The sequence below is a fragment of the Oscarella lobularis genome, chromosome 8 (assembly GCF_947507565.1).
Source record: "Oscarella lobularis chromosome 8, ooOscLobu1.1, whole genome shotgun sequence".
Classification (NCBI taxonomy): domain Eukaryota; kingdom Metazoa; phylum Porifera; class Homoscleromorpha; order Homosclerophorida; family Oscarellidae; genus Oscarella; species Oscarella lobularis.
The window spans coordinates 1,832,522-1,858,909 of record NC_089182.1 but is presented as its reverse complement, the minus strand read 5'-3'; the positions used below and the strand labels follow the sequence as shown (position 1 = coordinate 1,858,909).

Genomic DNA, 26,388 nt, shown 5'->3' with positions numbered 1-26,388 from the left:
CGCACGACTTACTTTTCAAATCGACCGAACAGCGGGTGAGCTCCCCGGCGCGCTGGATCTTTCCCAAGGGCTTGCATACTTTTTTATCAAGGTCGAACCGTTGGGTGCCGCCGACCGAGAGCCGGCTCGATCCTGTCAACTCGCCGTGACGTTGAATCCATCGAGATCCAGAGTACGACAGGGGGTGGGGGTGCACCGGTGGGGGGTGGAAGCGATGAAGCGGATGACTCGTCTATTATCTACCTAGGCACAAGCTGTTTGTGAATTGACGAGCTGGCGACGATACGCTGAGCCGATTTCCCAGTCAACAATCGAGGTGGGCCGACGCTCTAATCAATTGTTCCTTCTACTAATCAATTATTCTTCTACATGTGGATTCTATCTGTTTCAGGACGAGGCAATATTGTCGGCGGAATCTGTCGTATCGTTTGTGTTTCAGACCGAAAGGAACGCTGCTCGCCTATGACGGTGAACATGAAACATGTATAGTAGTCGTAGTGTGGTTTAGAGTAAACCAGGTAAGTTGGTGTCGCCAACTAAAGTGTTTTTATTTGGTTGTGTTCGTAATTGTTTATTGATTGGGTCGCCAAGAGCCAGGTTGAAACGTCTTGGCATCGCTTCTTGGATCTCTCCTGTCGTCGTCGTCGTCGTCGGCGACGACGGGGGCGGCAGCATCGAGCGTCGAGGGCGCCGATGCGTGGCCTAAAATGATAAATTTTGCGGCGAGGCGCTTTTAAAGCAATGTGTTTACCTTGCGATTGGGTGTACGTGGTGCGTTTGAGCGATTCTGACCGACAACACAACACAAAAGAAAAGGTGTTCAGAAAAGGGGCGACCTTCGCTTACTGTACCTTCGCGAATTGTCTTCCACTAGAATACCAAACGCACAAGTTTTCCCGTGTAAAGAAGCGTTGAGCTGTTTGCCTACCTGTGCGTCCAGTTCTTTCGCTCGCCTTTGAACGGCGACGGCTTTGTGTCGAGTCAGTTGCAATTCCTGTATTTCAAATGACACGGATACGCAGCCAGTTATGCAAACGGAAGCTCCTGCGCTGTGCGGTCGTCTGTATACAGTACCTCGATTGACGGCGGATCGTTTCGCAAGTGGCGCATCCATCCTGGCACAACGAAACGAATATCGAATGCAATATCATTCTTCCCCTTACGAGTACAAGGCGCATACGCACGACTATGTATCAGCTAAAGAAATGCGAACAGACCGCACCGTTTACGTTGGAGAAGGAAGTTTGTCCCAATACAAAATGCCAAACAGCCCAGAGGGGACATCCCTAATTGGGTTCTTAAACGGACGCACTGTTTCTGTCTAGATCCGCGGGAGTGCTAGATTCCGCGAATTTGAGGCCGTTGTTCGATTTCGCAGTCTAGACTAAAAACTTTAGTTCCTATTTGCAAAAGCTCTAATTGCTCTAGTTGCATCTTGTGTCGAGGCAACTAAACGACTGTTTAGAGTGCTTGCAGTCCTCTACCTGCTTTGGAAGTGATTGATTGAGATTGATTGCTCGCAAAAGACCGATCCCCCTTGGGAATTAATTTTTCAGCGCTCACTTTGCCATTCCGTTGGTATGGTGTCCTCGTCGTAGTCGTGCAACTTTGCCTTTCGCGGAGGAACCATGTATCTTTTAGGTCTTTGCATCTGGCCGCCTTTCGGAAAAAGCGTTTCGGTCAAAGCCGTTTGTCGTGAATCGCGAAGAACCTTCTCCGGCGCCCTCCATTAATTTCACAGACTCGAAATATTCATTTCCTTTCAAGTCGCGTCCAACTAAAGACGCTTGCGGCCCGAAAAGACGCCGAAACGCCGCTCTCCACGACATAAACAATCGAATAGGTACGGGCCTTGTTTGTGTTTTTATCCGGGAATCAGAGCTCAAAAAGAAAACCGTATTATTTCCTCCATCGAATGTTCCAGTGGACTTTTCGGCGTCGATAAAGTTGCTTGGTAGGTAGTAGCATGTGTTGGTTGCTTCGAATGATCTCAAAGGGCAGTAGAATGTCCGTTTGCCCACTTGAGTCTCGATCGCGCTTCTCTTATATACTCTAAATGTGTAAAGAAAGCGCCCGTGGCGTTGATGTTTGAGCAATCAGACCACTAAGTGCCTAGCTTGACCGTAATTTCAACGTGTTTACTTGTTTTGCTTTCCGACGAGACTGCTATGGCTGCTATTTATGGCTGCTGTCCCAAAGAAAATCATCACCCTTTCTTTCTCTCTAAAGCCTTTCTGTTTTTCCATTGTACGTGTTTCCATTGATTAATCGACTGATTAATTAATTAGGGGCATTTACCCTATGATCGTGTGGCTTCACCACACAACATGTTTTCTTTCTTTCTATCTATAGCAATGCGTCGATTTTTCGTTTGGAAACTGTTGCCGTCAATCGGACGACAATTTCGAACGCGATCTTATTTCACCCTACTCTTTCTGGTCGCATTCTTCGCACTAGGCGTGACGCTTCTGCGTGCCCTACCGAACGACAAGAGCAGCTGGGAAAAGAAGACATCCAACGCCGTCTCCAATCGTCACGCATTGTCGAACCACCCGCCTTCGTTCACCGTCCTACTCCAAACGTACAATCGAACCGATCTCCTTCTCAAACTCCTGCATCACTACTCGGCAATTCCCAACGTCGATCGAATCGTCGTCGTGTGGAACAACGTCGGCGTGACGCCGCCGATCGACTTGTGGAACTCGTTCCAACCCCATCCCGTACCCGTCGACTTTCTCCCGCAGTCGGCGAACAAGATGCGAAATCGTCTTCAGAATTTTCGCGAGATTAGAACAGAGGGTGAGATTCCTTTCATTCCAATCGCTGTCTGTCTGATTTGCAAAGCGCGCCACCCACGCAGCTGTGCTTGTAATGGACGACGACGTTATGACTAGCGCCGGCGACGTATCGTTTGCCTATACAGTTTGGCAGGCAATTCCTTTATCGTCCCACACTAACGCCGCTCGATAAAATTTCTTAGGAATTTCCCGATCAAATAGTCGGCTTTGTGCCGCGCAGACACGTCGTCGCCGAGTCGGGCGTGTACAGCTACGGCAGTCACGAACTCGATTCCGACTACGGTCTCGCCGGCTATTCAATGGTATTAATTGGAGCGGCGTTTATTCATAAGAAATACTTACGCCTATTCGAACGTCTGCCGCCCGCCGTGCATCGTCTCATCGACGACACGCAGAATTGCGACGACATCGCCTTCAACGTGATGGTCGCGCGCGAGCTAAATCGTTCACCGCCGTCGGGAATCTCTCCGCGACAGCGCGCCGCGGGTCTGTACGTACGACCCCACGACCTCAGGAACTTGGAGTCCGAAGCCGGTGAGTTGGGCTTGCCTATACAGTATGCACATAGGTACCCCACACGTGCATGAGACCGAGTGTAGTGTAGGACAACAGGAGGCGGATGTCCCTTTTAGCGTTGTCCCCCTTTTGTAGAGTCGGGCTATCGCGGCATGTGGCACGCCGCCGATCATATGCTAGAGCGATCGTACTGTCTAAATCGGCTCGCCGATATGTACGGCGGTCGTCTGACGCTTCCCTATTCCAACTTTCAAGTTTCTCGGTTCGGTAGGTGTTTTGCATGCAAGTCGTAGCTCGTCTTTTCTTTCGGGGAAAGTCGACGCCATCCTTATTAGGGTAATTCTCAAATCACATCCTCTAGCTGCAAACATCTGGCTCATCGGCACGCGATGTTTGTCCCAGTTTTTGTAGTTTCGTCGGGCGGGGGGCGAAAGGCTTTTGTGGCGGTTAAAACCAGTCAGGAAAATCGGGAGTAGAAAAAGAGACAAATTAATTGTCTCGACACCCCGCATCGCGTGGAGCTCCGCTTAGTGGATTCAGTTCCTTTGGGAGATAGATGTGCTAGCGGCGGCTCAAGCTATTAGTGTTTTTTTCCCTTCTACGGTTGAGTTAGTAAACGGTGTAGGCCACGTCCGTTACCGGCGGAACTGCGGGCATCTGTTGTCTCATTTCGGGTGCGTTTGTACGAACGGTCGTCCTTGATGTTTATGCAGTTTTGCATACTAAGTAATGTCTGTTTGGGCAGTTAGAGCGTCGGAGCATAGGCTGTATCAAGATTAGAGAGACCCATTTACCATCGGCACCCATCGCTAGTCGTTTCTAACTATGTGAGACGTTTTCGCGTGGACCGGGGCTATGCGTCGGTCATTTATTTTCACCGACCGCGGGACAATGGCCAGAGGGAAGTTCGACCGCGAAGTGCATATACCAGAAATAGATGGTGGGTTGAAGGGCCGAATTCGCATCTTTAAGACCTCCAGTCTCACGCTAATAGAGACTGTGTGTGTGAGAGAGAGAGCTCTTTCAAAGAACCATTTCCTCCCGCGTTTGCATTCCTCGTCGAAATTTCATTACTCAAGCTCGTTCGTCTGCGAGCAGCCCATTGGCTATCAGGACACGACGGTGGGCGGCCGGTAATTCTATTTAGCGGCGAGTTAGTTCAGCTCCCCGGTCTGCCCCGTCCACGGCGCCCGGGGAATATAAGGACGTATCTGATCCGTCGCTCATCATCTTCCCATCTGACGCTCTCTAATGACATGCTTACTACTTTCCTCGTTGGCCGCCTAGAATAACATCGCTTCTCTCCTCCCTTATACGAATTCTGTCACGATTCGGACATATTATAGCAAGCACGCGCGACAATTTGTCCCAGTAGAAGCATCGATGCGAGGACGATCACTTGTCCTTGTCTATTTGACGATTGCGGCGTCCGTCGCCGCGATCGCTTGGAGCCTTGGAGCTTCGTCGTTGTCGTCGTCGTCGCCTTCGTCGTCGTCCTCATCGTCGTCGCGACGGCCGCCGTCACAGTCAAAACTCCATTCGGAGCAAGGTTGAAAAAGCGTCGAAGGGGACGGCTAGTCCTGTGTATGTAAACATTGTCTTTTTAGCGGCGTTTCTGCGTCGTTTGGAGAATTACGAGATCGTTCAACCGCGGCGCTCCCGTGCCGGCAACGATCGAGTTCGCCGACGAGCGGACGACAACGTTGCATATACAATCGAAGCATTCGGAAAGACGTTTCAGTTGGAGTTGACGCCCAATCGACGTCTCGTTACGGCGGAATTCGCCGTGCGACGTCGACGACAGCATCGCGTCGACGAAACGACAATCGACATCGACACAAGCTGCTATCACGTCGGAAGAGTACGTGGAAATCGTGGTTCCGGTGCGGCCGTGAGCTCATGCGGCGGTGGTTTGGTAAGAACCAAAAAGGGGGGATTGAACGTATGCATTGATGACCAGTGGAACGCATCCTCCTAGTTGGATTGACAAAGTCGATTCAATCACACGTCTCTTAGTCACACCATAGACACAAGGGACCTCTCAGCTGTGCATATAGACAATTAAATCCCCTCGCGTACGACGCCCCGAACCCTTTTTCGACTGCAGGGAAGTGGTACTATTTCAGACGCGTGCTAACTACCCTGCTTCCGGTTGCGTTCTTTCGCGTGCCCCTAACATATTGACCGGTGCGGGGCGCCCCGCAAGAAAACAATAAACGTTGCTAGTCGCCGTTGGGGAGGATCTACTCTAAATGATTCGGGGGTTGCTCTAATGCATTTCTTCATTACGTCGCGCAGCGTGGTCTCTTCTCCACAAACGACGACGACTATTTCATCGAACCGCTGCAACGAATCGACGGAAATAGGAGCGACGACCACGTCGTCTATCGTCGCTCTTCTACGTCGTCGTCGTCGTTCGACTGGCAGAAGGGCTTACGTCGAGGTCGGTTTCCGAATTTGCTTAGCCAAATTAGGTTCAACGATGACGACATTCGTAGACAACGATGCCCAAGATGAGGACGTCGTTCCACAAGTTGGACGTAGGCGTCGACGATCTGAAACGTGGACTGTCGAAACCGTCGTCTACGTCGACGACACGATGACGGATCGCTACGGCGATGACGTGTCTCACTACGTTCTCTGCATAATGAACATGGTGAAACTGATTTCTTGATGTTTCGTTCGCTATTTTTTTCTCGATTGACTTAGGTGTCGATTCTGTACAGGGATGCTTCCCTTGGAAGTGACGTCAATATTGCCGTGGTCGGCGTTGAACTGCTCGACGACGAAACCGTCCATAAGGTAAGGTAAACACGACCATATGGTGGTATAGACGCCCCCCGACCGAGAAAAATAAGGGAAGGGCGGGAGAGAATGAAGGTGGGAGTCGTAGAAAGGATTCACGCTATATTTGCACGTTGATTGAGATAAAAATGCCTTGCATGAATTTTCCATCCTCACTCCCTGGAGTTAGGGCTTGCGGTTATTTCCCTCAAGCATTCCACCCGCTGATTCGTCGACGCGCGATATCGTAGCTACTAGCAGCTTTACGTGCGCGTGTCATATAGCATGAACTGGACGAGTCCGACGACGCTCATGCCGTGCTGAATCGCTTTTGCGAGTTTCAAGAGCGCGAAAGGGGCGTCGATCGCAATCAGGACAACGCAATCCTTTTAACGAGGTGAGTGCGTCAAGTTGGTTAGTGGTCATTCGTGATTCGGTCACCGCACTACAAGGAGGGATCTGTGCCAGCGGATATCAACGACTGGTCAAAGAAGTTGGAAAGAATGCGACAATCTTGGTATAAAGAGAACGAGCCGTTTCCTCTCTCGATCTGTCTACTACTTTTTCTCCTCAAAGGCATGGCCATCATTGGTGGCATGTGCAACAAGGCGAGCTCTTGCGGAATCAGTCAAGACACGGGTCTCACTCTCTCCTTCACCGTCGCACATGAAATGGGCCACAAGTAGGGAGCGTAGCGTAAAAATTTCTCTGACAAACTTTTTCCTCCTATTAGTTTTGGAATGGTGCACGACAGCGGGACGAACGGCTGTCATCGGTCGGGCAAATTGATGGCTCCGAAATTGAGAGCATCGTCGCTGCCGAATTCGTGGTCCAAGTGCAGTCGCGATGCCATGAGGCAATTCCTCGAGTGAGTCCTTCTCACAAAAAGATTCGCGATAATTGTACTAGCTTCCTATCGCGTTTCAGCGACGGCAAAGGAGAGTGCTTGAAAAACGTTCCAAATTTTTCCCATCGCTTACCGGTCAGTTCGACGTTCGCCTCGTCGATGGACGACGAGTGCCGCTTGCAAAATTTTACCAATGGAGCGTGTGACGTAGAGGTAGAGACTGAGAAGGAGAGAGAGAGAGAGAGAAAGAACGCGAATTGAAACGGTGCACTTTAGAACGCTTGTCACATGTTGTCCTGTGTGAACGCCGATCATTCGTGCCAAGCCACGTATCGACCGCTCGCCCAAGGTTCGCCCTGTACACTGAAGAACGCCACGTCCGCCCAGCCTGGTGTAGGTTGTCTTATTCGACTACTCGGATTAAAATGATACATATACGTACGTTCAGGTGTGCTACTTGGGCCGTTGCGTGACGCCGTCGTCGGTGCCGGCTTTTACGAACGGTAGTTGGAGCGAGTGGAGCAGCTATCGCGAGTGCAGTCACACGTGCGGGACAGGAGTCGAAGCGTCCGTGCGCCAGTGCAACAATCCTCCGTGAGTTGCCAATGCAGAATTTGTCGCTCGTCACTTTTTTCTAATTTAACTCACTGAACGCTGCAGGCCGAGCGGCGGCGGATTTCACTGCGCCGGTCGCTCGATCCGCTATCGGCTTTGCAATAGGAAGCCGTGTCGCGGGCGAAAGAGCACGGATCGGTTGCTACGCGACGAACAGTGCCGTCTGCTGTTAAACAGTGCCAGTTACGCTGCCGAAGTGAAAAAGTCGTTTTTTATGGAAAAGTCGGCAGTTTGGAAGTCCGCGCACGAAACGCGTAAGATACGAACGACTCCTTTCCCTTATCACCGTGTCTTGAAAACGCGTGTACTCTATACAGGCAACAATTCTCGAGTTTGCCTGTTGACCTGCTATACGAACGATCGCGGCGGCTGGCAACTAAGATTGCCGTTGCCGGTTCGAGACGGCACGCCGTGCTTTCCCGGCTCGAGCGACGTTTGTATTCGAGGTCGCTGCGTGCCGTTCGGCTGCGACGGCGAAGAGGGGTCGAACGTGAAGGAGGACGTGTGTCGGGTGTGCGGCGGAAACGGGTCGTTTTGTCAAACGATAAAGCGAACCATCAAGTTGGAGCCTCGCTTTCAGAGTATAGGTCGGACTGCAGAGTGTATGGCCTTCGAATGACCTTTTGCATCCGCGTTTCTTCGTAGATAAACATGTCGCCGTCATCAAGATCCCCAAAGGTGCGACAAGCATTGTCGTTCATAAGAAAAAGACAACGGTGAACTATCTCGGTGAGACGATTAACAGCTGATCTTTTTTTTGGAGTAGTATTTACTTGTGTTCTTTCTCAGCCGTGCGAAACGAAAGCGGCTACTACTATTTAAACGGAGCTACTAATTCGCTCAATAGATCTCTGGACTACTTCATAGCTGGCACGACTTTCTTTTATGAGAGAATAGACGGAGCGCCGGAGAAACTTTCTGCACTCGGGCCGACGGAAAGCGCCGTGCACGTTACCGTGAGTTGAATTCGCAGTCGCGCGTGTCTCAGCCCCTCGTGGAGAGTGCGTTTTATAGTTGCTTGTACCAAAAGAGAGATCCCCGCATGTACGAACTCAACTCACTGTCGCCGTGAACTACACGTACAGCGTAGAAAAAAGTTCCGCGATCGACGAATACGTTTGGGAGTACGGCGAACTGTGGTCGCGCTGTTCGGCCAAGTGTTCCAGAAATGGTACGCCTCCGGCCAGCCGTTCCCCTCTTCGTGCGTATAAGACGTTGTATATATGCGCAGGCAATCGGACGCAGTCGGCTCACTGCTATCGCTATCGTTTCGGAGTAGCGAAAAAAGTGAGTCGAAAGTTTTGCTCCCGTCTGGGACCTCGACCCAAGAACCGGTTCAAGTCGTGCGTCGGTCCGCCCTGCGAGTACGAGAATTTTTCGCTGAAAAGTATTTCGTGATTCCTTCATTCCTTTTTTTCGCAGTCGAGTTCAATTTTTGGCGAGTGTCAAATACCCCTGTTCAGTAACGTGTGGCCAGGGAACTCGCAAGCGAGAGATTTACTGCATTAGAATAATAAACGATCGAGTGTCCGTCATTTTGAACGAATCGGCTTGCTTGAAGAGAAACAAAAGTATGCCAGCCAAAGTGGTAACATGTAGGATGTCGGACTGTCCGCCAGAATGGAAAGAGGGGCCATGGGGACCGGTATACATTAATTAATTAAAAACGGAAGATTTTTCTACAGAACTATTTTTTCTTCAGTGCTATCCGTACTGTGGCGAAAACCGAAAGCAAAATCATTCCGTGACGTGTATGTCAAGTAATGTACGTTTGGCCAACGAGTATTGCAGTTCAATTGGCCCGAAGCCAAATGAGACGAAGATGTGCGAAGCGGGGCCGAAATGCCCGAAACCGACGTGGGTAAAAGGACCGTATGGCGAAGTGAGTCACGTACATTGGTTTCTTCATCATAATGTTTTTCTATTTGTTATTGTTAGTGCACGGGAGAGTGTGGAAGGCGTCGAGAGAAGTATAGGACTGTGACGTGTAAGTCTTACGATGGGCAAGTTTTGGATGACGAGAAATGCTCTCCTGTGCCGAAGCCGCGTGACAAAGATCGTTGTCCGAGTCAATGCGTACAAGGTTGTACTATGAATATTCGCTTTTTCACTGTTGCTAATTTGCTTCTTGGTGCAGACTGTAATTCCGTTGACGAGCCCAAGTACTGTCAACTGATTAACAAAAGCTGCGACAATTTAAATTTTATTCCAATTATCTGCAGATGTACGTGTAGTAAATATGATAAGCAGCCGGTCTAGAACTTGTAGATTTATAAACTAAAACTTTTATACTCAAAAACACTCTATATTTGAAATGGTACCGAGAATCAGAATTTACATGACGTACAATATTGCATGCCTTGTCGTATCAACCGTGAACATCTTGTTATTTTATTCTGTGTGCCGACAGTTTTCGATGACTCCGCTTAGTTGACAGCGCTCGCCATACCAGCAGATGCCAAAAATTCTTTGATCAGCTAACACTTCAGTTGATCTCTACTACTACTTGACCGTATGATTGGCGCGCAAATTAGCGACCCGGATAGCCGTCGCTCCTCCTCCGGATGGATTGAAAAGCTTTCCACGCCTTTCGAAGTCGGAGAGTGCCTGCGCAGACCGCAGCCTCTAGCCATTGTTTACGCCATGACCACGATCCTCGAAGAACTCTCGGGAAAGAAACTCGCCAGCGCAACCGTCCTCTTCCTCGTCGCTCTCGCCGGATTCTTCATCGCCGGCGGCGTAGGTGAGCAAAAGATAAGAGGAAGTGGTCCTCAGGATCAGCTCGTTCCCCTCGAAGGCCCTTCGCCGACATCATCCCACATGCTACTCTTTCGCGGCTGCGCTCTTCGCCGCGGCAAGCTAAAAGCGAAGCAGAGTCTCGAGAATCCCGTCGATCGTTCGAACTGTCCCCATCACGTCGATCATCTGACGACGGAGGTGGACAAGTCGCTTCAAGGCGACTCGATCGTCTACTACGCCAAACTTCCACTCGATCGTAGTCACGTCGTTATGTCGCGTTGGTTCCAGTGGATCGGCAGCTCGTTTCACATCGACTTGCTCACTCCGCCGGACAAAGGTAGACTACACGCGACTAGTGTCATTCGGCCTAACGTAGAACGCATCCCTTACTGTGCGTACAAAACGTTTTTTGTACTGCATGTTTGGCCCCCCCAGGTTGTACGCATTCTTACAATACTCGTCAAAGAGGTGACAATCTTTGGGACTCTACATTTTAGATCGATCTCTCACTGTTGGATTTTCGGCGCGGTTGTGGTATGCAAATAGCGTGGACGTCGTCAATAGAAACTCTGACGACGAGAAGTACTCATGGAAGCGTTTCACGAAGTCGATTATCAACTTTCAACGAGACATCGAGTGCTCGACAGTAGGAAATAATATTGGATATTAGAGAGACGTCTCCTCTTTGCTCTCATTAGACTAGTCACGGTTGCTCAGATGCTCCTTTTTTCGAACTGATGAGCTCGCATCACAAGTACTATCTAATCAACATGGTTCATGGTACGGGACTGGGTCAGAATAAAGTGGGCGATATCTGGTTCAGTGTAAGTTTTTCTAGTCGGCTAATTCTATAAATATTTGTATTGCTGTGCTCCTTCCCCTAGGTGGTTCACTGGCGACCCGCCTTTATGCGAATAATTTTCTCAATCAAAACTATTTTGACACCGGTACTTCTCGTTGCAGTGATATGGTTTGGAAAGAAAATCTTTGGCCAAGGAAGACAGTCTTGGCCTATTGAAAGGTTCTATTTCTTATTTATCCGCGGACTCTCGATGGACAGCAACCGTTCTTTTCTCAGATTGATCTTCTGCTTGGGACTATCTCTGATCCTACTAAACTGTGGGTTTCTCTCTAAAATTTACATATATAGATATTTCTTTTTTTTAGTTCCTATTGATTGGATATCTTTGTGGGTCGACGCTCCCTGGCTAAGTCTCTGGGCTGACATTCGACAGGGATTGTTCTACTGCATGCTCACGATCTTCTGGCTCATATTTGTCTGCGAGCAATTTTATGTGAGCGAACGTCCAACGACGGTTCTGCTCTTCGAATTAATTGCATTTTAGGGTGAAGATCGGGTGACGTCATTGAAATCGTATCGTTTCTTTTTAATTCCCATCGTTCTAACGTCGGCTGCTATACTCGCATATGGCCTCATTGAACGGTAATATTTATTAATTAATTAATTAATAGCGAACGCCTCTCGTCCATGAAATTTTTCCAAGGGGGAGCATAATTAATAATCCTTTTTTTACGTACTGGGGAAAGACTTCGACTTCGTACACTCTCGTAAGAAACAAGTCGAACAATCTAATATTAGATAATGACGAGACTGTGTCCGATAGTGGGCGTTCTTCATGCTTCTCAGCTGCGTGTGTTTTCTTTACGTTGTCGCTCTAGTCGTGCTAATCGCTCTCACTTTTCGTCGAATTCGACTGCAAGCCGAAATGATGCAAAAGGGAAGCGTGGCGCAACTTAGACATCAAGTAAGAACAACGGAGAAAAGGATAGGTCTTTTATGATTCATTAATTAATTAATGAAGGGTCGTGCGTATCGACTCAAGTTTCTTCTCGGTGCGACATTGCTTACGATCGTATTGACCGGCGTTTCCTACGTGACGCATTCGTTCAATGAGGCCGAGTGGAAACATATAGATGGCGAGAAGTCGGTTGAAATTTCAGGTGCTCTGTATACTGGTGTTTACGGGCTGTGGAATCTCTATGCCCTTGCCGTCATGATTCTGTATTCTCCCGGGAAGAGCAAAGTCGAAGACGACGGTCACTCAACCGGTTTGTAATTTTTTTCAATTTTTGGGGAAATGTGAAAGTGATAAGGGGTGTTTTAGGTGAATCGTCGTTATTGGTGAAAGCAGATGAAAGTCATAAAAGAAAGACTATTCCTGGCAATGATTCATTATAAATTGCTTTACGTGTGGTAGCTTTAGTTAATTAATCGACTACTAGAGCTCACGAGAGTGAGTGAGTGGGAAGTGAATTCACATGATCGCTCACGCGGAGTAGTGTGAAGAATGGACGAGAAGACCCCGATCTTGACCCAGCCGGGCGTCACTTCCATGCAAGTGCCGCCCGAAAGTGTATACGGATGTCCGCCAGGACTCGAAATCCTCAGTCAAGTTGATCAGCTCTTTGTGGAGCAGATGATCGATCTAATTCGAGGTATATTTGGTGGTGTGAACACCCTTGTGACGTTCTCGCAGCGACAAAAGACCCGTTCTTTATTAATAAGTAGGTTGTTATTTATAGTTATGACCGATTTCCAGACGGAGAACAGGTTCGTCATAAGTAATGCCAAGGGACAGCAGGTCTACTTTGCAGGCGAAAGTACAAATAGACAATAGCGTACATGACTATTATCCTTCCTTTTTTATGCAGCAAGTGAGTGCCTTCAACGTCAGTGCTTTAAAGCAGCGCGCGCCTTTTCCATGTCAATTGTTGACTCTTATCAGCGTGAAGTGCTGCACCTCGAGCGTCCCCTCCGTTGCCAGGGCCGATGCTGCCCAAACTGCCTACAGATTATGGAAGTCCTAGGACCAGACAAGTCTCTCCTTGGATTCATTAAGGAGAGGTCGGAATTGAAGAGCTATGTACCTATTGTATAATATGTTTAATTAAAGATACACGTGTAATGAACCCGTGTGGCATGTCAATGATGCCAACGACGTGACGCAGTTGATCATTAGAGGTCCTTGCTGCTGCTGCATCTGCAAATGGTGTTCTGACACTGACTATGAAGTAAAGAATTGAGATATCCAGTTTTTTTGTACGAATTTTCACATTTTATATAGATTTTGAGTTTTGATGGGGCTACTCAAGTTGGTAGGCTTGTTGCTCGGTGGTCAGATTGTGCTAAGGAGTGTTACGGCAAGGCCTCCGGCAATTTTAGCATATCGTGTATGCATTTATCTTTTTGTAGCGGATTTGAAAATTTTTAAAGGGCTTTCTTCTTTAGTTCCAATGGATATGTCTGTCCAGATCAAAGCCCTTCTTCTTGCTTCTGTATTTCTGATTGTAAGCGGTTCAGAGCTCTTTATTACGAAATTTGATATTTTTCTCTGCAGAATTACATGTACTATGTGTACAATTGACGTTTCTCCGCTGGTTATTTTAATTAAAATCTTCGTTTCGCGTGTAGGCACGTAATCATTATAGTCGAACTAAGAGGTAAACTCGTATAAGCAAGTCCTACTTGAGGCACGACGCGCTTCGAATCCCGGATACTGTTGGCGTCACGGACAATCCCGGATAAAAGAACGATGGAGGCCCAGAAAGCGCCGATCACGACGCAACCCGGCGTCGCTCTTATGCCGATGCCCGAAGGAGTGACCGGATGCCCGCCAGGACTCGAATACTTCACTCAAGTCGATCAGCTCTTGATACAGCAGATGATCGAGCTAATCGAAGGTACAGGAAACTACAGAAGGCGTCTAGATTGCTCTCGCGAATAGCTTTGGACGTTACCAAAGCAGAATAAACCGCCGTTTGAACGGTTTCTCGCGTTCTCACGCTTGTTTATTTGCTTTTTACGGTGTCGTTGCACTGGGTGTGGTCGTTTATTGTTGTACCCTAATAGTTATGACCGGGTTCGAAATGGAGAACAGGTACATCGTCAAAAATACCATGGGACAGCAGGTCTACTTTGCAGCCGAAAGTACGCAAATAATTAGGATGAGATTTTTGTTAATTAATTTTTTAATTAAGAAAGTGACTGTTATCCGCGTCAGTGGTGCGGAGCGGCACGTCCCTTTTCCATGTCAATTCTCGACAATTTCCAACGCGAGGTGTTGCACTTCGAACGTCCGTTTCGTTGCCAGGGCCGATTGTGCCCATGTTCCCTTCAAGTCATGGAAGTCCAAGGGCCGGACAAGTCCGTTCTTGGATTCATCAAGGAAAAGTAGCACGGAACATAAAACGCACTATGAAATCTCTATAATCTGTATTCAAGATACACTTGCAATGAACCCATGTGGTACATCAATGATGCCAGCGACGTGACGCAGCTTCTGATCAAGGGACCTTGCTGCTGCTGCATCTGCAAATGTTATGCTGATACTGAATATGAGGTAAGGCTTTTTGAGAAAGGCTGTGTCATTGAAATGTTTGTATGTTGTATTAGATCTTGAGTGCAGATGGGGCCAATCAAGTTGGCAAGCTTGTTGCTCAGTGGTCAGGCTGCATGCAGGAATGGGTGACCAAGGCCGGAAATTTCAGCGTTTCGTGTATGTAGCAGTCTTTTACTGGTTGATTGTTCCTTTCTGAAAAGTTCTTTCTTTTAGTTCCAATGGATATGTCTGTCCAGATGAAAGCTCTCCTGTTTTCTGCCGTGTTTCTGATTGTAAGTGGTTAGACTGTGGTCAAAATTAGATAATCCCGTTTTGCGCAGGATTACATGTACTATGAATACAACGGAGGTGGCGGGGCTAATTGACGCGTTCATTTCCCTCTCTCTACTGGGCCGAAATCTGACGCTATTGAAGCGCTTTTTGTCGTTTTCTCTTGTCATTTCCATTACACTGTTTATGTTGTCTATTTGAATGAGTTTAAAGAAAACGTTATGTTTACTCAGATATTCGCAACTTTGGTGGTTGGTAACAGTTTTTAGGAATGCGCACAAAAGGCGAGGCTTGGGCTGTCGCCATACCGCGTATTGAGCCGACCACCGCAGTTGTACGGGATGGCAAACGCAGTTTGCGAGCCCGTATAACGGCGAGGGAGGCTCTCTCTGGCTCGGCTCTCAAACGTGATCTCAAGGATCTCAAGGCCGGAAGTGTATGTATGTATGTACGTCTGTTCGGTACAGTATTGTGACGTCACATAGGAAGGAAAACCCTTACTTTGTAAAGCGCATGCGCGAAATGGGCCCAAAACGGTGACCCAAAAAAGGCGCGAATAAAGCGTTTTTTCTTTGATGAACGGAAAAATGCTTGATCTGTGCTATTTTCCGTTTTATAAATGCGCTGAGAAACCGAAACGACTGTTTTGATTGTCACGCTCTGACGTCACAATCAATCCTATCCACTCATGTACAGTACTGCACTGGCCACTGTACTGTGCCCTGTACTGTATATGCGGGAACTATATGCGGGCATATGCCGTATATGCGTGGGTATGTACGCGTGTACGGGTAACAGTAAATATGACCCGTACACATACCGGACATACCTAAACCAGAGATTAAATATTTAATCTCTGCCTACACATACAATAAACTTCAAAGCCAGTATCAGAGAACGCCTAATTAGGATCCTAAACATGAGCCCTATGTATGTACGTACACTATGTGTGTAGGACTGAGCTGTAGGACTATGTCCACGGAGATTTTCGAGGCCCCAACATTCTTGTCTGCTCCAACGGTTCTGTTAAAATTGTTGATTTTGATTGGTCGGGCAAACAAGGCGAGACAAAGTATGAGCAGTTGGTCAATTGCTATGTGTGGCCTTGTTTTCAGGACAGTAAGCTTTTGCAGTGCCACGATCTCTACTTTCTAGCCGGATACAAGAGAAAAATTCGCGAGGCCGCTACTGCATGGACTTTAGGTATGTTCCTAAATAGGAACATATTGGCTCTTTTGTGCTTCTGTTGTTTGGCATACTGATTTACGATTGATATGAACGGCCTCATTGATGTCCTCTATAGTTGAAGTTCACGTAACCCTCCTATATCTATGGTACAACAGACTCATTTCCCAGGGCTCGATTTCCAGCACGCAAACCCAACTGCGAGCTGATAATGTGCCTTCTGATACGATCGCCCGAAGAGACAGAGGTTTAGATTTGGGGGAGGGGCAGTTCTGTGTTCAGTTCAGAACTGAACTGAACTGAGGGGTACAGTAGTTATGTGTCACCCCAAGTAGTAAGTAACTAGATAATGATGGCCTTTTGTGAGCCATCATGTGATCCCATGGCCTTATTACTTTAGGAAATTCCATGTTGTTTTTCGTTACCTTGGAAAAAGCTAAAGCCATTTTGCTTTATTTTAGTTTGAAATTGAATTTTGCTTATTAACTAAGTAGAAGAGAACTCAAAGGCTAAAAAAAGCCAAGGAGACATGGCCTTACCTAACCATGTTTTCCTTAGATTACAAGAGGAAAATTCCCTATTTGAAGGAACCGCCGTAGGTTTTTTCTTTTCGTGGATGAGATCTCTTTGTTTGTCTAGGTTTTGTACGAATATATGAAATTGTTGTGTGGCCGGCATAGTAACTGCACAGTCTGCACCGTCTGTCTGTATGCCACATTTCATTTCAAATGTGGATCACGTGCGGGATCCTCGCGACGCGCTTGCGTATCGCCGCCTCCAACCCCTCGCGTCGATGGCTTCTTCGAAAATCTCCTCCACTCGACCGCATGCACGTCTCCCGACTCACTAGAAAAATGAGACTGACTTCACAGGTTGGCATCAGATCGTCCGAGCGGCTCAAAAGATCTCTCCACGATAGCGTTTTCTCGTTCTTTCAGATGCTGAAGTCTTGTTCGTCCGTTCCATTCGACTCGACCGAATACTTAGACCTTTCCAACAAGTCAATCGGTACAAAAAAGTCCTCGCTGGCGATCGTACGCCAACATGACTGCCTTGCAGTGTGCCTCGATTCGAAACTGGCCCTATGTCCAAAGCTCTCTCACCTCTTCCTCGGCGACAACGCACTCGAATCGATCGACGGCGTGGAACAGAGCGCGGCGCTGTGGAAAATCGACTGCAGTCGCAACAAGGTGAGCGACGCGTGGGGGCGAACGACGAGAGGAGAGGAGGAGAGGAGGAGGAGGGGCGCCGTTTTCGCTTACCGTATTTGTTACGTTGTTATGAACCCCGCCCATTTACACGTCGCGACCGGAAAATCTCGCGGCAAATCCTTCGCTGCGCGTTGCCGAGCGATTTTCCGCGACGTCGTTTCGTGCAGCGAACGAACGTCGACTCCTAATTTATTCATGAGGCCATGCCTTGTGGTGTGAATCGCGGACACGACGATTCCTACGAGAACTCTGTCGATTTTTTTTTTCTCTCTCTCTCTCTCTAGATTCGGTGTCTCGACGGCTTGTCGAAGTTTATTGCGCTCGGAACGCTCGATTTGTCGTCGAATCAACTTGATTGGTCCGAATTGAGAAAGATACGGCACATGATCGTCGTCGACTTGCGACTGCACGGAAATCCGAAACTCGAAAAGGATCCAAACTGTCAGAAAAAGACGTCGTTTTTTTTGAAAAACGTGACATTCACAGACGGGACCTTTTTGTTGCAGATCGTCTTCAAGTGATAGACATTTTCCCGAATGCTTGGATGTTGGACGGAGTTCTTATCACCGGTGATTAATAAGAAACTACGTTTTAGCAAATAAATATATTTTTTCTTAGCTTCAGAGCGTAAAAGAGTTCAGGCCTTTTTCAAGGAGTCTTCAAGCGGGAGAAGACCAGTGGTACGCCTGAGGAGTCTAGAGACACCGGTTCCAGTATAATTCTTTCATGCGTGTGTAGCGTCGCAGGCTGGGCGAGCCTCTTTTCATTCCGACTCACATGAAGAACCTTTCCGTGACGGGCATCTTCGGCGAAAGGGTAAGACAGGAAGAGAAGGTCGATTTTGAAAAAGCACCGTCACATGATGTAGACTACACATATGATGAAGAGATTTCCTGCCAACGCTTTCCAAACGAGAGGTAAAACTGTAATGCGTTTAAATGCTCTGGTATAACTGGGGTTCTTTGTGTCAAGAAATTGACGAGCGACGACTTCAATATTTAGCGTACGACTTTCAGCAGGAACTCTTGTTGGCTGCACGACATCTACAGCAGTAAGTTCGTCTCTTTGTGGAACGAATCAATGAATCAATTTCATTGATTTTACTTTTTCTACAGGATGGGCGTTCGCGACGTGCATCCGCCGCCCTACGTCGAGCTTCTGATGGACATGAGAAGTGGCGACCAAGTGGAACGATGCAATATGTTTTTACTCCTGCTATTGGTAAACTTTTGAAAAATAGGGAGGATCTTTGTGTCAATTTTTCTACCACCACTACAGGTATCAATTATGTTTCCCTTGCCTCATACCATCATTGAATCGACTCTAGAAGTAGCAAAACTAGTGCAGATTGGGTAGATCAGCTATATTTCTCCTGGAACTTATGCAACTAAGTCTTTGGGGATTTTCTCTTTTGTTAGACCCGTGGAATGCTTGCCCTTTTTTCGACTTGAGTCGCGTCGCAAACTCCACGCTGCCTTTCTGCTATTTAATGCGATCGTACTTGACAGAGAAAGCGGACTCGTAAGTGACGAAACTAATTTAAAAAAATAATAAAGAAACATTTGTTTTATAATAGAACGGGGGCGTTTATTCTACTCTTTATCAGTCACTGAAACAAGCTACGCGTACACTACTTCGTGTTCTTCCTCTCAAAAGCGCTGCAATGCCCATTCACCGAATCGTTTCCAAATCACTGTAAACGCGTGTGCATGCATGCAGTCTTTATTGTTTTTCTGCCGTTGAAGTGCTTCGTAATTTTGTAGCTCTAGAGAAGCGCTGTGTTTACTCTCGTCGGAAGTGGTTCAGCTCCTCTGTCTCGTTCCGGCCTTTTACGTTCACATGGATAGAGAGCTCGGTACGCGTACGCTCATTCATTCGACGACGTTTTGTTCTTGAGTATTTTTCTTTTGTTAGGCCTAATGGAATTGCTCGTCGCTGCGACCCAAAATCCGTCGCTTCCCGACAAAGTTCGTTCGATTATGTGGACGGAGCGATCTGAGGGGGTGCGAGGGAGTTCACGCTCGTTTCATTTCTTTTTTTTTTCAATTTCTTTGTGCCACCAGGTTGATGGGTCCGTGATTCAGCATCAAATTGCCAGTCTTCTCTTGCAAGAAATGAAAGACACGTCACGTACGGAGATGCCAATAACCGATCTCGCGTCCTTACTAAAACTTCCTTTAGGAGCCAAGAGCCATTCAAGTTATCGAACGCAAACGGTATGGCAAATGCAAATGGAATTTTTTTTAATCGAATAGTTTAGACTACGGCTAAGAAACGACCATTTTCGTCTCCAACTAATACACCAATGGCAAGTACATCATCGCCAAGAGCTCGCTCCTCTAGCCCCAGTCGATCGTTCTTCTACGCAAGTCGCTCGTCACCTAAAACACCAGGTAAAGAACACCATCTCTTTCTCAAAGAAAGAAAGATGCTAGTTTTGCTTAGCACTTGGCGACAGCGTACTTTTTGGAAAAGAGGTAGAGTCGTCTTACATTTCGTTACGTCTGTGCTATTCTGCTTTATGTTATAGAAACTTGGTCGCGTTGTTGCCCTTCCCGACAGCGAGGTGGTCCTCGTGCAAAAGACCTCGGGAGCAGTTTGTACGTTTTTCACTATACGCGTCGAAGTAGTCGGGGCATCTCTTTTATCGTAGCTCCTACGAGCGCATCTCAAGACGAAGAGAACTACGAGTATCTCAGCAGTAAGAAGCTTGTATGGGATACAGCTGGATATTGGAAACCGGTTGGGATTTCCGCTAAGACGTGAGGCTCAATGAAGTCGTAATCGTTCTCCCTCGCGTCTATCTATCATTTCTGTGTGTATTCAGAGCACCCAAAACGGCCTGGTCTTCGCAGAGCTTACTCTTCTCCATGTCGAATTTGCAGGAAAGTCGACAGAAGCTCGTTGAAACGACATCGCCTATGCCCAGTCCGTCGGAAGCGCGTGCAAAAATGCTGACGCGAACCGACGGCATTCTAGACTCGCATAACGACGATCCGTGTCCGCCTCCGATGTCGTCTCCGTTTCCTAGTACGAACGATCTAGTCGAGTCGCAGCGTCAACCGTCTCCCGCGGTGAGCATCGTATCCGTCCGCGCGGAGATAAAATGCGTTTGACGCGCTTTGGTTCAGGTGTCCGCGTTGCCTTCAAGATTTAGTCTACGAGTCGACCTTCAAAGTGCATCCAACATCCAACCGACTGAAAGCGAAGCGCAGCTGCTATCCGCTTCGACAACGGACGAAGAGGAGAAACCAATGACTACTACTACTACTACGACGACGACGGAAGAATCGGAAATGGAAACCACCGACGACGCGACCGTTCCGGCCTCCGTCACCGTTTTTGTTCCGCACGATGTCGCCACGACGTCATCGTCGAACTCGGACGAAGATATTCATCATCGGCGTTCGACGAGATTAAGCAGCCCGGCGACGGCGGCGGTTTTGAGTCCTCGCAGCGACATCGAGTTGCGACTTCGACTGGGTCTTCCTGTTCGTCGTGGCAGCGGCAACGAAAGCGCTCCCGCTCCTGCCGCCGTCGATCGCGTCTGGGTAGCCGGCGAATCCGTGCGGCCAGTTGTGATTGATCCGCCGCTGCAGGCGTTTCGCCCCGCGAAACTGCTGTTTCGGAGGGAGAGAAAAAGCGACAATCGAACAGCCGCCGCATCGTCGCTGTCGTCGTCGTTGAACGTGCAGGCAACCGGACGTCGGATTTCTCCCGCCTCTCGGCCTTCCACGGCGACGTCGACATCGTCCGCAATGCGAGGAATGTCTGCAACGGATCCGGCGGTCATCAAGAGGTTCGATCTATTGAATGTTGCATCAGTTTTCATGTAAGCAAACGCAATTGTTTTTTTTTCGTAGGCAGGCAGTCGCGTCTAACGAGATGAGATTTTACGGTGGTGGCACAAGTAGGACAGCGATGCGGAGAAACGAAATAGGATCGTCATACCGGGTGCCGTTTGTTCGCAAGCTGGGAGCCGTTTCGATACCGAGAAATAAGCACGACTCTTGATTTTAGTTTGCTCATATACTATCAATAATATTTTAATTCAAAGGTTTGTTTCGTTCAAATTTATTTTTTGTACAGTGTTGTTGGTGCGATATACAATCCGGGACACTAAAAAATGAAAGTCAAAGTTTACGCGAGGATTTCGCCGTCAATGAGACTCGACACGTCGTCGACGTCACTCGTCGAGCTGTCGACGCTTGCCAATCCCCACTTCCAGTTAGTTTTCGGCTCGGAAAAGACGAATTCCGAAGTGTATCGAAGTACAATCGGCGCCGAACTCCTCCCAAAATTCCTCCACGGCTACAACGCGTCGCTGATCGTCTTCGGCGAAGCCGAATCGGGCAAATCGCGCGCGCTGGGCCTGCACGGCGACGACGACGCCGACGGAATCGTGCCGTCGCTGCTCGGCGATCTATTTCGCTCGCCCAATCGCTCCGAATCGGCTCGCTTTCACTTCTCCCTCTACGAAATCTACAGCGAAACGTTTCGCGATCTTCTCCGAGTGCGCTCGGCGTCGGCGGCGGAAGCGCTCGACGTCGAAACGAACGATCCGACGCGCGGCAATCACGTCGCCAATTTGACGCGCGTCGAATTGCGCGACGGCGACGAGACGATCGACGCGTTTCGCGCCGGCGTCGAACGTCGACGCGACGAGGAGCGCGAAACGGGCCGATCGCGCGACGCCACGACGATCGTCGCTTCCGTCACCATGACTTCACAAGTCAAGACGTTTCAATTATCATTAATTGGGAAAATATTATATTTTAATGTAGAGAGGCGTGGTCGCTATTTTTAACGTCTTCTGTCTGCCCGGGGCGGATAGATTGATCGGCTCCGCGGAAGTGGCGCGGAGACGCGGGGGACTTCATCTGAACACGTCCCTGCTGAAATTCGACGAACTCGTCGCGAATATGACGCGTCCGTCGACGGGGCGAGACCGATTGGCATTCTACGAGTCCGTTCGTTCGTCCGTCCGTCCGTCAAGGGGGACTTTTTCATACTTTTTTTAGTGGTTCCAAGTTGACCCTGTTGATGGATGACGCGCTCGGAGGAAATTGTGTTACGAGCGCTTTGGTCACGTTCAAGTCGCACGAAACGAGCGCTACGAGCGTTTCCCTTCGCGTTTCGAAACAGCTCGCTCAGATCGACAATTTTCCCGTCGAGAATACCCGAGAAGCTCAGGTACAAGCTAGACAATTGAGACGAAATTGACGTTCGTATTTGATTTTTGATAGTCGCTTTTGACTCGATACAGAATGGCTATGTTGAATTTGAAGAGGAGGTCGATCGTCGGCGAAGTCGGAGCGCCGAGTGGGCCGCCGGAACTTGCGTCGCGACGCGGCGTAAGTGGACATCTCCAGGCAAAGGATAAGGCGATTCGACTCGAAGGCGACCTGGTACGTTAAAGTGGGGGACGAACGAACGAACGAATGCGCGGGTCCTTGATAATGACTACCGTAGTTTCGTCTGCGCGAGAGGAACGAACGTTTGGAGGCGCATTTAACGAGGATTCAAGCGCAGCAACAGGAGTTGATCGATTCCAAAGCGAAGAAGACGGAAGAGCTGGTTAGCAGCGAAGAGGAAAGACTGCAGGTGGCTACTTAATTCGCGGTCGAAGAAATGAACGTTACGCCGTTGCTTCCTTACTTGTTCTGTAAGAGAGGGACGCTTGTTATTGTTTTTTTTTTCTAGTTGGCTCAAGCTGTTATCGACCTCCAACTGGAGAAGAATCAGTTGGAGAAAGGAAGAACGGAGATTACACACGAACTGGAGACGCAAGTGCGAACAAAAGTTGGAATAGTGAAGAGAATACTTGACGTCAACGTCCACGTTAGGTTTTGAAGTTGAAAGACGAGCTGGACGTCGCTCAGGAGGAGGCGCGACGGAAAGAAGAGACGTCGAAGAGAGCGGAGACCAAGTTCGACGAACTCAAAGTCGAACATCAGGATCTGAGAGACGAACACCTGACGCTGAACGCGAATTATCTGTCCATGAGAGACCGACTTCAAGCGGAGGTAAAAAGGACGCGCGAAAGGAATACTCAATAGACGTTTGAGGCAATTTTGCTCAGCGAAAGAAAAACGAAGAGTTGAGCATCGAAATGATCAATCTAATCAACGCTAGAGCGTCGTTAGCGAAGCGCGTCGACGAGCTAGAGAAAACTCCTGTGAGAGAAAGAGAGAAAAAATACAAACGTGTGACTACGTCACGGTTTATTCTATAGGATGAGATCGACGTAACGACGACGAGTCGAGAAGTAGAACGGTTTCGAACCACAGCGAATAAAACAACAGAAATCGAGGTGGAAGTTCTCATTCTCATTTGGCGTTCTGCATTTCTGAATTCTGATGGCTTCGCGTGTCGTCCGGTTTCTTCTAGACTGAACCCGCTATTGACGTCACGGCGACGAGAGGATACGATGCAAATGTGATTAGCGACGGACTCACAAGTGCTTTTGTGACGTGTTTGATTTTTCTAGCCGCCTTTTGTTGGCGAGGAAAAGACACGGTGAGGAAAAAGCGGACGTCGCCGTATGCTCGCGCGTTCACGCCTCGTTAGAGAGTCGGCTTCGCTGAAAAATGAACTATCTCGCGTTCGTCGTATCCTGGAGGAAATGAAACGAACCGTGGAGAAGCAGTCTGATGTGGGAGATAATGATGATTTTTTTTTGGATTTGTTAGGGATCTCTGTGTGTAGGAACTTTTGACGCTCGGCACCGTTCGTTCGGATTTGGAGAAAGAGAAATATCGTCTAGAGACTCAACTCAATCAGCTCACCGACGAATTTCAAGAGCGTCTTAAACGATACATTTACGACGTCACGGTGAGAGAGACACTCAGCTGCATCGATTCGTAAATGACGTCTTCAAAGAATTTCGCCTCGTCTTTTGACGGCGATCAGCGGCACGAGCCGACTCTCAAGTCCTTCGTCGACGCAATGTTTCGCGACATTCGCGCGTCGTTCGACTTCAAAGTCGTCGAACTGGAGAGAAGAGAGACGACGGCGAAACGGGCGGCCGACGACGCGGCTCGCGATCGCGATCGTCTCGAAGCCGCTTACCTGTAGGGTCTTTGCAATCGATTAGCGTACGAATTGAGTTGTCTTTTCCGACCTCCTCGTCAGGGAGACGAAACGTCAGCTGTCGAATTTGGGGATGAAACCAGCGGAAATTCCTCTGGTAAGGCGAAAGAGCAACCGATAGGAGTCGACCACCTACATAGGATGTCAGAGCGACGTAGCGGTTTTAGTGGTCTTCCCGCTGCGCGCCGTGCATCGTCGACTTCGGGGACGTTCCTCACTGTTGTCTTTTTCTCACAGGGCAGTTCTGATTCCTCCCGTCAAGTGTCGGACGCCGATCACATCATTTCCGAACAGAAACAGGTGCCGTCTTTTGTTTGTTTCCTCGATTGTCTCGTTTCACTCTTTTTTATATTGATTTTTCCTCGTGCGCAGACCATTGCGGAACTCAGAAGGCATCTGAAGCGTCTCGAGGTGGGTACACGGTCGCGCGCGAATATCCATCACAATGTCGCCAAGTGTTAGCGTGCATGCTAATGGAAGATATTCCGATTGAGTAAAGGGAACTGATTGCTTTCGTATCTTGATTGAATGTACATGCCGCCGACGCCGACACCGACGCCGTGTGTAGCGATTTCCTTTCGTCGCATTTTCCGCCACCCGCAGTGCTTTTGTTGATTTTGCATGTCTATGTAGGGTGCCAACGATTTGACGAAGCTCGAGCCAAGTTCGGGGTAAGATACCTCATGCCGCTACGCATATGCACACACGCGGACGTCTCTTGCACGTGCTTCTGCTTTTGTACATGTTTTGCTGCAAGTGCTTCTCTGATTGTGGTCTGCATGCGCGCAGGTCGAACGAAAACGGCTGGGGTCATCTGACGGAGCGCTTAGAAGATTTTACTCGAACGACGCAGGTAAAACAATCACGTCACTTTCAAAAACAACATTCGTTCTCAGAAAAACAGACGTTTTTGGAAACATGTTTTGTTTTACTCGTAGCGCGCTCTGGAAGTGGAACGGGCCCAATTGATGGTTCGCTGTTCCGTCGCCGAAGAGGAACTCGAGAAGTATCGCGAATTTGTGCGAACAAGGTAGGCAAACACCGTGCGTTATTGCGAGCGGTCTTGCGGGGTGCATGCATCATGACTCATCGTAGTGCCCATGTACCAGAACCACCCAGTCATTGTTATTGTTATTTAATTCCTGCGCGAACAAACCAGCACCATACACTAGAACTAATTTGTGTTAGATTACGGAGAAAAAGGTCAGAGGAGAAAAGTCAGAGTTTCAATTGACACGACACCGCTACGTAAGAGAAACCTTTCGGACGAAACGACGGGGGTCGCGTGCGCGCATTATGAAGGCAGGGGATCGGCGCGGTCCCGGAGGTTTGCTTAGGACTACACATGCAAAAACTAGCAAGTCAGAATGAGTTTGTGACGTCGTCACGAGGCGCAAATAAGACAAGTCGTTTCGTCCGTGATTCATTCATTCAATGCGTATCTCACCACGCATACAGTACCACGCAACGCGGCCGCTGCGCGATGATCGAACTGACGTCGTTTATCTTGATCGCCTCCCTACTAGCCAGCGCCGCAAGTGAGCCAAATAGATATTCATTTATAGTTGCTCGTCTCAAGTGGATCGGCACTTCCTCCTCCTCTTCACTCGTTCGATTAATTGCTATATTTCTCTATAGGCATCGCGACGAGCTCCGACGTCGCGAACGAAATCGTTTCCGTCGTTCTGCCGAATGTAACGTCAGAATCGGTCACCGTAACGGTGCCTTTGCGCGCCCAGACAGTCCGCCTCCGTCTGCGACGCAATAACCGACTCCTTGCCGCCGGCTTCCTCGTTGAGGAGCAGCGTCATTTGAATGGAAGCCGCGCGGAGCGATTCATAGAAAGCAGCTGCTACTATACCGGACGCGTCTCTAATGATCGGAAATCATTCGCGGCGGTGTCCCTTTGTCGCGGTCTGGTAAGATAAAGGCTACCGTATTTTTCTTAGCGCGTCTGACGTCAAAGTACC

The 26,388-nt window shown here is 48.6% G+C and overlaps 8 protein-coding genes and 2 long non-coding RNA genes across 12 annotated transcripts; 8 read left to right on the top strand and 2 right to left on the bottom strand.

Annotated features, from left to right (window-relative positions):
* Positions 1 to 1,516, top strand: LOC136190190 (uncharacterized). The gene is made up of 5 exons (XR_010670517.1): positions 1 to 35; positions 92 to 172; positions 248 to 316; positions 392 to 816; positions 875 to 1,516. It is a non-coding gene; the product is annotated as an uncharacterized lncRNA (long non-coding RNA).
* Positions 398 to 1,991, bottom strand: LOC136190189 (NADH dehydrogenase [ubiquinone] 1 alpha subcomplex assembly factor 2-like). Its single transcript, XM_065978288.1, has 7 exons — positions 1,712 to 1,991; positions 1,564 to 1,659; positions 1,075 to 1,115; positions 929 to 994; positions 852 to 870; positions 752 to 787; positions 398 to 702 (listed from the first exon to the last, which is right to left on the bottom strand). Exons 1-7 carry the CDS (start codon positions 1,827 to 1,829, stop codon positions 572 to 574), a joined length of 507 nt encoding a protein of 168 aa, XP_065834360.1. The 5' UTR covers positions 1,830 to 1,991; the 3' UTR covers positions 398 to 571.
* LOC136190178 (exostosin-like 2) lies at positions 1,633 to 3,975 on the top strand. The gene is made up of 5 exons (XM_065978273.1): positions 1,633 to 1,954; positions 2,353 to 2,799; positions 2,861 to 2,931; positions 2,981 to 3,332; positions 3,450 to 3,975. The coding sequence occupies exons 2-5, from the start codon at positions 2,355 to 2,357 to the stop codon at positions 3,605 to 3,607; spliced, it is 1,026 nt and encodes a 341-aa protein (XP_065834345.1). The 5' UTR covers positions 1,633 to 1,954; positions 2,353 to 2,354; the 3' UTR covers positions 3,608 to 3,975.
* A 573-nt stretch (positions 3,976 to 4,548) lies between these two features.
* Positions 4,549 to 9,911, top strand: LOC136190159 (A disintegrin and metalloproteinase with thrombospondin motifs 6-like). The gene is made up of 22 exons (XM_065978241.1): positions 4,549 to 4,863; positions 4,922 to 5,229; positions 5,613 to 5,757; positions 5,813 to 5,970; positions 6,024 to 6,116; positions 6,383 to 6,495; positions 6,551 to 6,615; positions 6,675 to 6,780; positions 6,832 to 6,966; positions 7,026 to 7,158; positions 7,222 to 7,338; positions 7,394 to 7,539; positions 7,606 to 7,814; positions 7,878 to 8,147; positions 8,206 to 8,289; positions 8,350 to 8,516; positions 8,575 to 8,731; positions 8,792 to 8,924; positions 8,983 to 9,205; positions 9,263 to 9,442; positions 9,499 to 9,643; positions 9,698 to 9,911. The coding sequence occupies exons 1-22, from the start codon at positions 4,698 to 4,700 to the stop codon at positions 9,817 to 9,819; spliced, it is 3,375 nt and encodes a 1,124-aa protein (XP_065834313.1). The 5' UTR covers positions 4,549 to 4,697; the 3' UTR covers positions 9,820 to 9,911.
* A 227-nt stretch (positions 9,912 to 10,138) lies between these two features.
* LOC136190173 (protein wntless homolog) lies at positions 10,139 to 12,578 on the top strand. The gene is made up of 12 exons (XM_065978267.1): positions 10,139 to 10,303; positions 10,358 to 10,636; positions 10,797 to 10,945; positions 10,998 to 11,123; positions 11,184 to 11,320; positions 11,378 to 11,418; positions 11,467 to 11,594; positions 11,646 to 11,743; positions 11,805 to 11,868; positions 11,925 to 12,065; positions 12,123 to 12,369; positions 12,426 to 12,578. Exons 1-12 carry the CDS (start codon positions 10,204 to 10,206, stop codon positions 12,497 to 12,499), a joined length of 1,584 nt encoding a protein of 527 aa, XP_065834339.1. The 5' UTR covers positions 10,139 to 10,203; the 3' UTR covers positions 12,500 to 12,578.
* A 30-nt stretch (positions 12,579 to 12,608) lies between these two features.
* Positions 12,609 to 13,746, top strand: LOC136190183 (phospholipid scramblase 2-like). 2 transcript variants are annotated; one of them, XM_065978280.1, is made up of 7 exons: positions 12,609 to 12,756; positions 12,844 to 12,921; positions 12,973 to 13,165; positions 13,215 to 13,332; positions 13,386 to 13,491; positions 13,550 to 13,608; positions 13,659 to 13,746. In XM_065978280.1, the coding sequence occupies exons 1-7, from the start codon at positions 12,609 to 12,611 to the stop codon at positions 13,683 to 13,685; spliced, it is 729 nt and encodes a 242-aa protein (XP_065834352.1). In that variant the 3' UTR covers positions 13,686 to 13,746. The 2 variants fall into 2 exon arrangements, with proteins under 2 accessions (XP_065834352.1, XP_065834351.1); XM_065978279.1 differs by having other exon boundaries at positions 12,609 to 12,921.
* Positions 13,747 to 13,830: 84 nt separating this feature from the next.
* On the top strand, positions 13,831 to 15,164 carry LOC136190186 (phospholipid scramblase 1-like). The gene is made up of 7 exons (XM_065978284.1): positions 13,831 to 14,001; positions 14,171 to 14,248; positions 14,299 to 14,491; positions 14,543 to 14,660; positions 14,714 to 14,816; positions 14,874 to 14,932; positions 14,981 to 15,164. The coding sequence occupies exons 1-7, from the start codon at positions 13,854 to 13,856 to the stop codon at positions 15,023 to 15,025; spliced, it is 744 nt and encodes a 247-aa protein (XP_065834356.1). The 5' UTR covers positions 13,831 to 13,853; the 3' UTR covers positions 15,026 to 15,164.
* Positions 15,165 to 16,887: 1,723 nt separating this feature from the next.
* Positions 16,888 to 21,419, top strand: LOC136190162 (uncharacterized). The gene is made up of 24 exons (XM_065978248.1): positions 16,888 to 16,987; positions 17,054 to 17,123; positions 17,175 to 17,305; positions 17,611 to 17,767; positions 17,833 to 17,895; positions 17,945 to 18,006; positions 18,065 to 18,142; positions 18,195 to 18,243; positions 18,299 to 18,377; positions 18,442 to 18,547; positions 18,605 to 18,678; positions 18,745 to 18,847; positions 18,903 to 19,021; positions 19,090 to 19,181; positions 19,241 to 19,329; positions 19,390 to 19,456; positions 19,508 to 19,542; positions 19,587 to 19,719; positions 19,772 to 19,803; positions 19,857 to 19,926; positions 19,980 to 20,088; positions 20,154 to 20,400; positions 20,458 to 21,125; positions 21,190 to 21,419. The coding sequence occupies exons 1-24, from the start codon at positions 16,943 to 16,945 to the stop codon at positions 21,338 to 21,340; spliced, it is 2,829 nt and encodes a 942-aa protein (XP_065834320.1). The 5' UTR covers positions 16,888 to 16,942; the 3' UTR covers positions 21,341 to 21,419.
* Positions 21,420 to 21,443: 24 nt separating this feature from the next.
* On the top strand, positions 21,444 to 26,126 carry LOC136190165 (coiled-coil domain-containing protein 78-like). Of its 2 annotated transcripts, XM_065978251.1 has the most exons (23): positions 21,444 to 22,058; positions 22,111 to 22,292; positions 22,348 to 22,519; positions 22,573 to 22,734; positions 22,799 to 22,930; positions 23,030 to 23,116; positions 23,173 to 23,352; positions 23,409 to 23,504; positions 23,562 to 23,639; positions 23,717 to 23,764; positions 23,817 to 23,845; positions 23,897 to 23,981; positions 24,035 to 24,160; positions 24,209 to 24,399; positions 24,461 to 24,515; positions 24,656 to 24,718; positions 24,791 to 24,829; positions 25,052 to 25,089; positions 25,208 to 25,271; positions 25,357 to 25,448; positions 25,607 to 25,666; positions 25,877 to 25,956; positions 26,057 to 26,118. In XM_065978251.1, exons 1-21 carry the CDS (start codon positions 21,453 to 21,455, stop codon positions 25,650 to 25,652), a joined length of 2,571 nt encoding a protein of 856 aa, XP_065834323.1. In that variant the 5' UTR covers positions 21,444 to 21,452; the 3' UTR covers positions 25,653 to 25,666; positions 25,877 to 25,956; positions 26,057 to 26,118. The 2 variants fall into 2 exon arrangements, with proteins under 2 accessions (XP_065834323.1, XP_065834322.1); XM_065978250.1 differs by having other exon boundaries at positions 25,607 to 25,956; positions 26,057 to 26,126.
* Positions 23,427 to 25,452, bottom strand: LOC136190192 (uncharacterized). Its single transcript, XR_010670518.1, has 3 exons — positions 25,351 to 25,452; positions 25,099 to 25,288; positions 23,427 to 25,043 (listed from the first exon to the last, which is right to left on the bottom strand). It is a non-coding gene; the product is annotated as an uncharacterized lncRNA (long non-coding RNA).
* Positions 26,127 to 26,388: the final 262 nt, after the last annotated feature.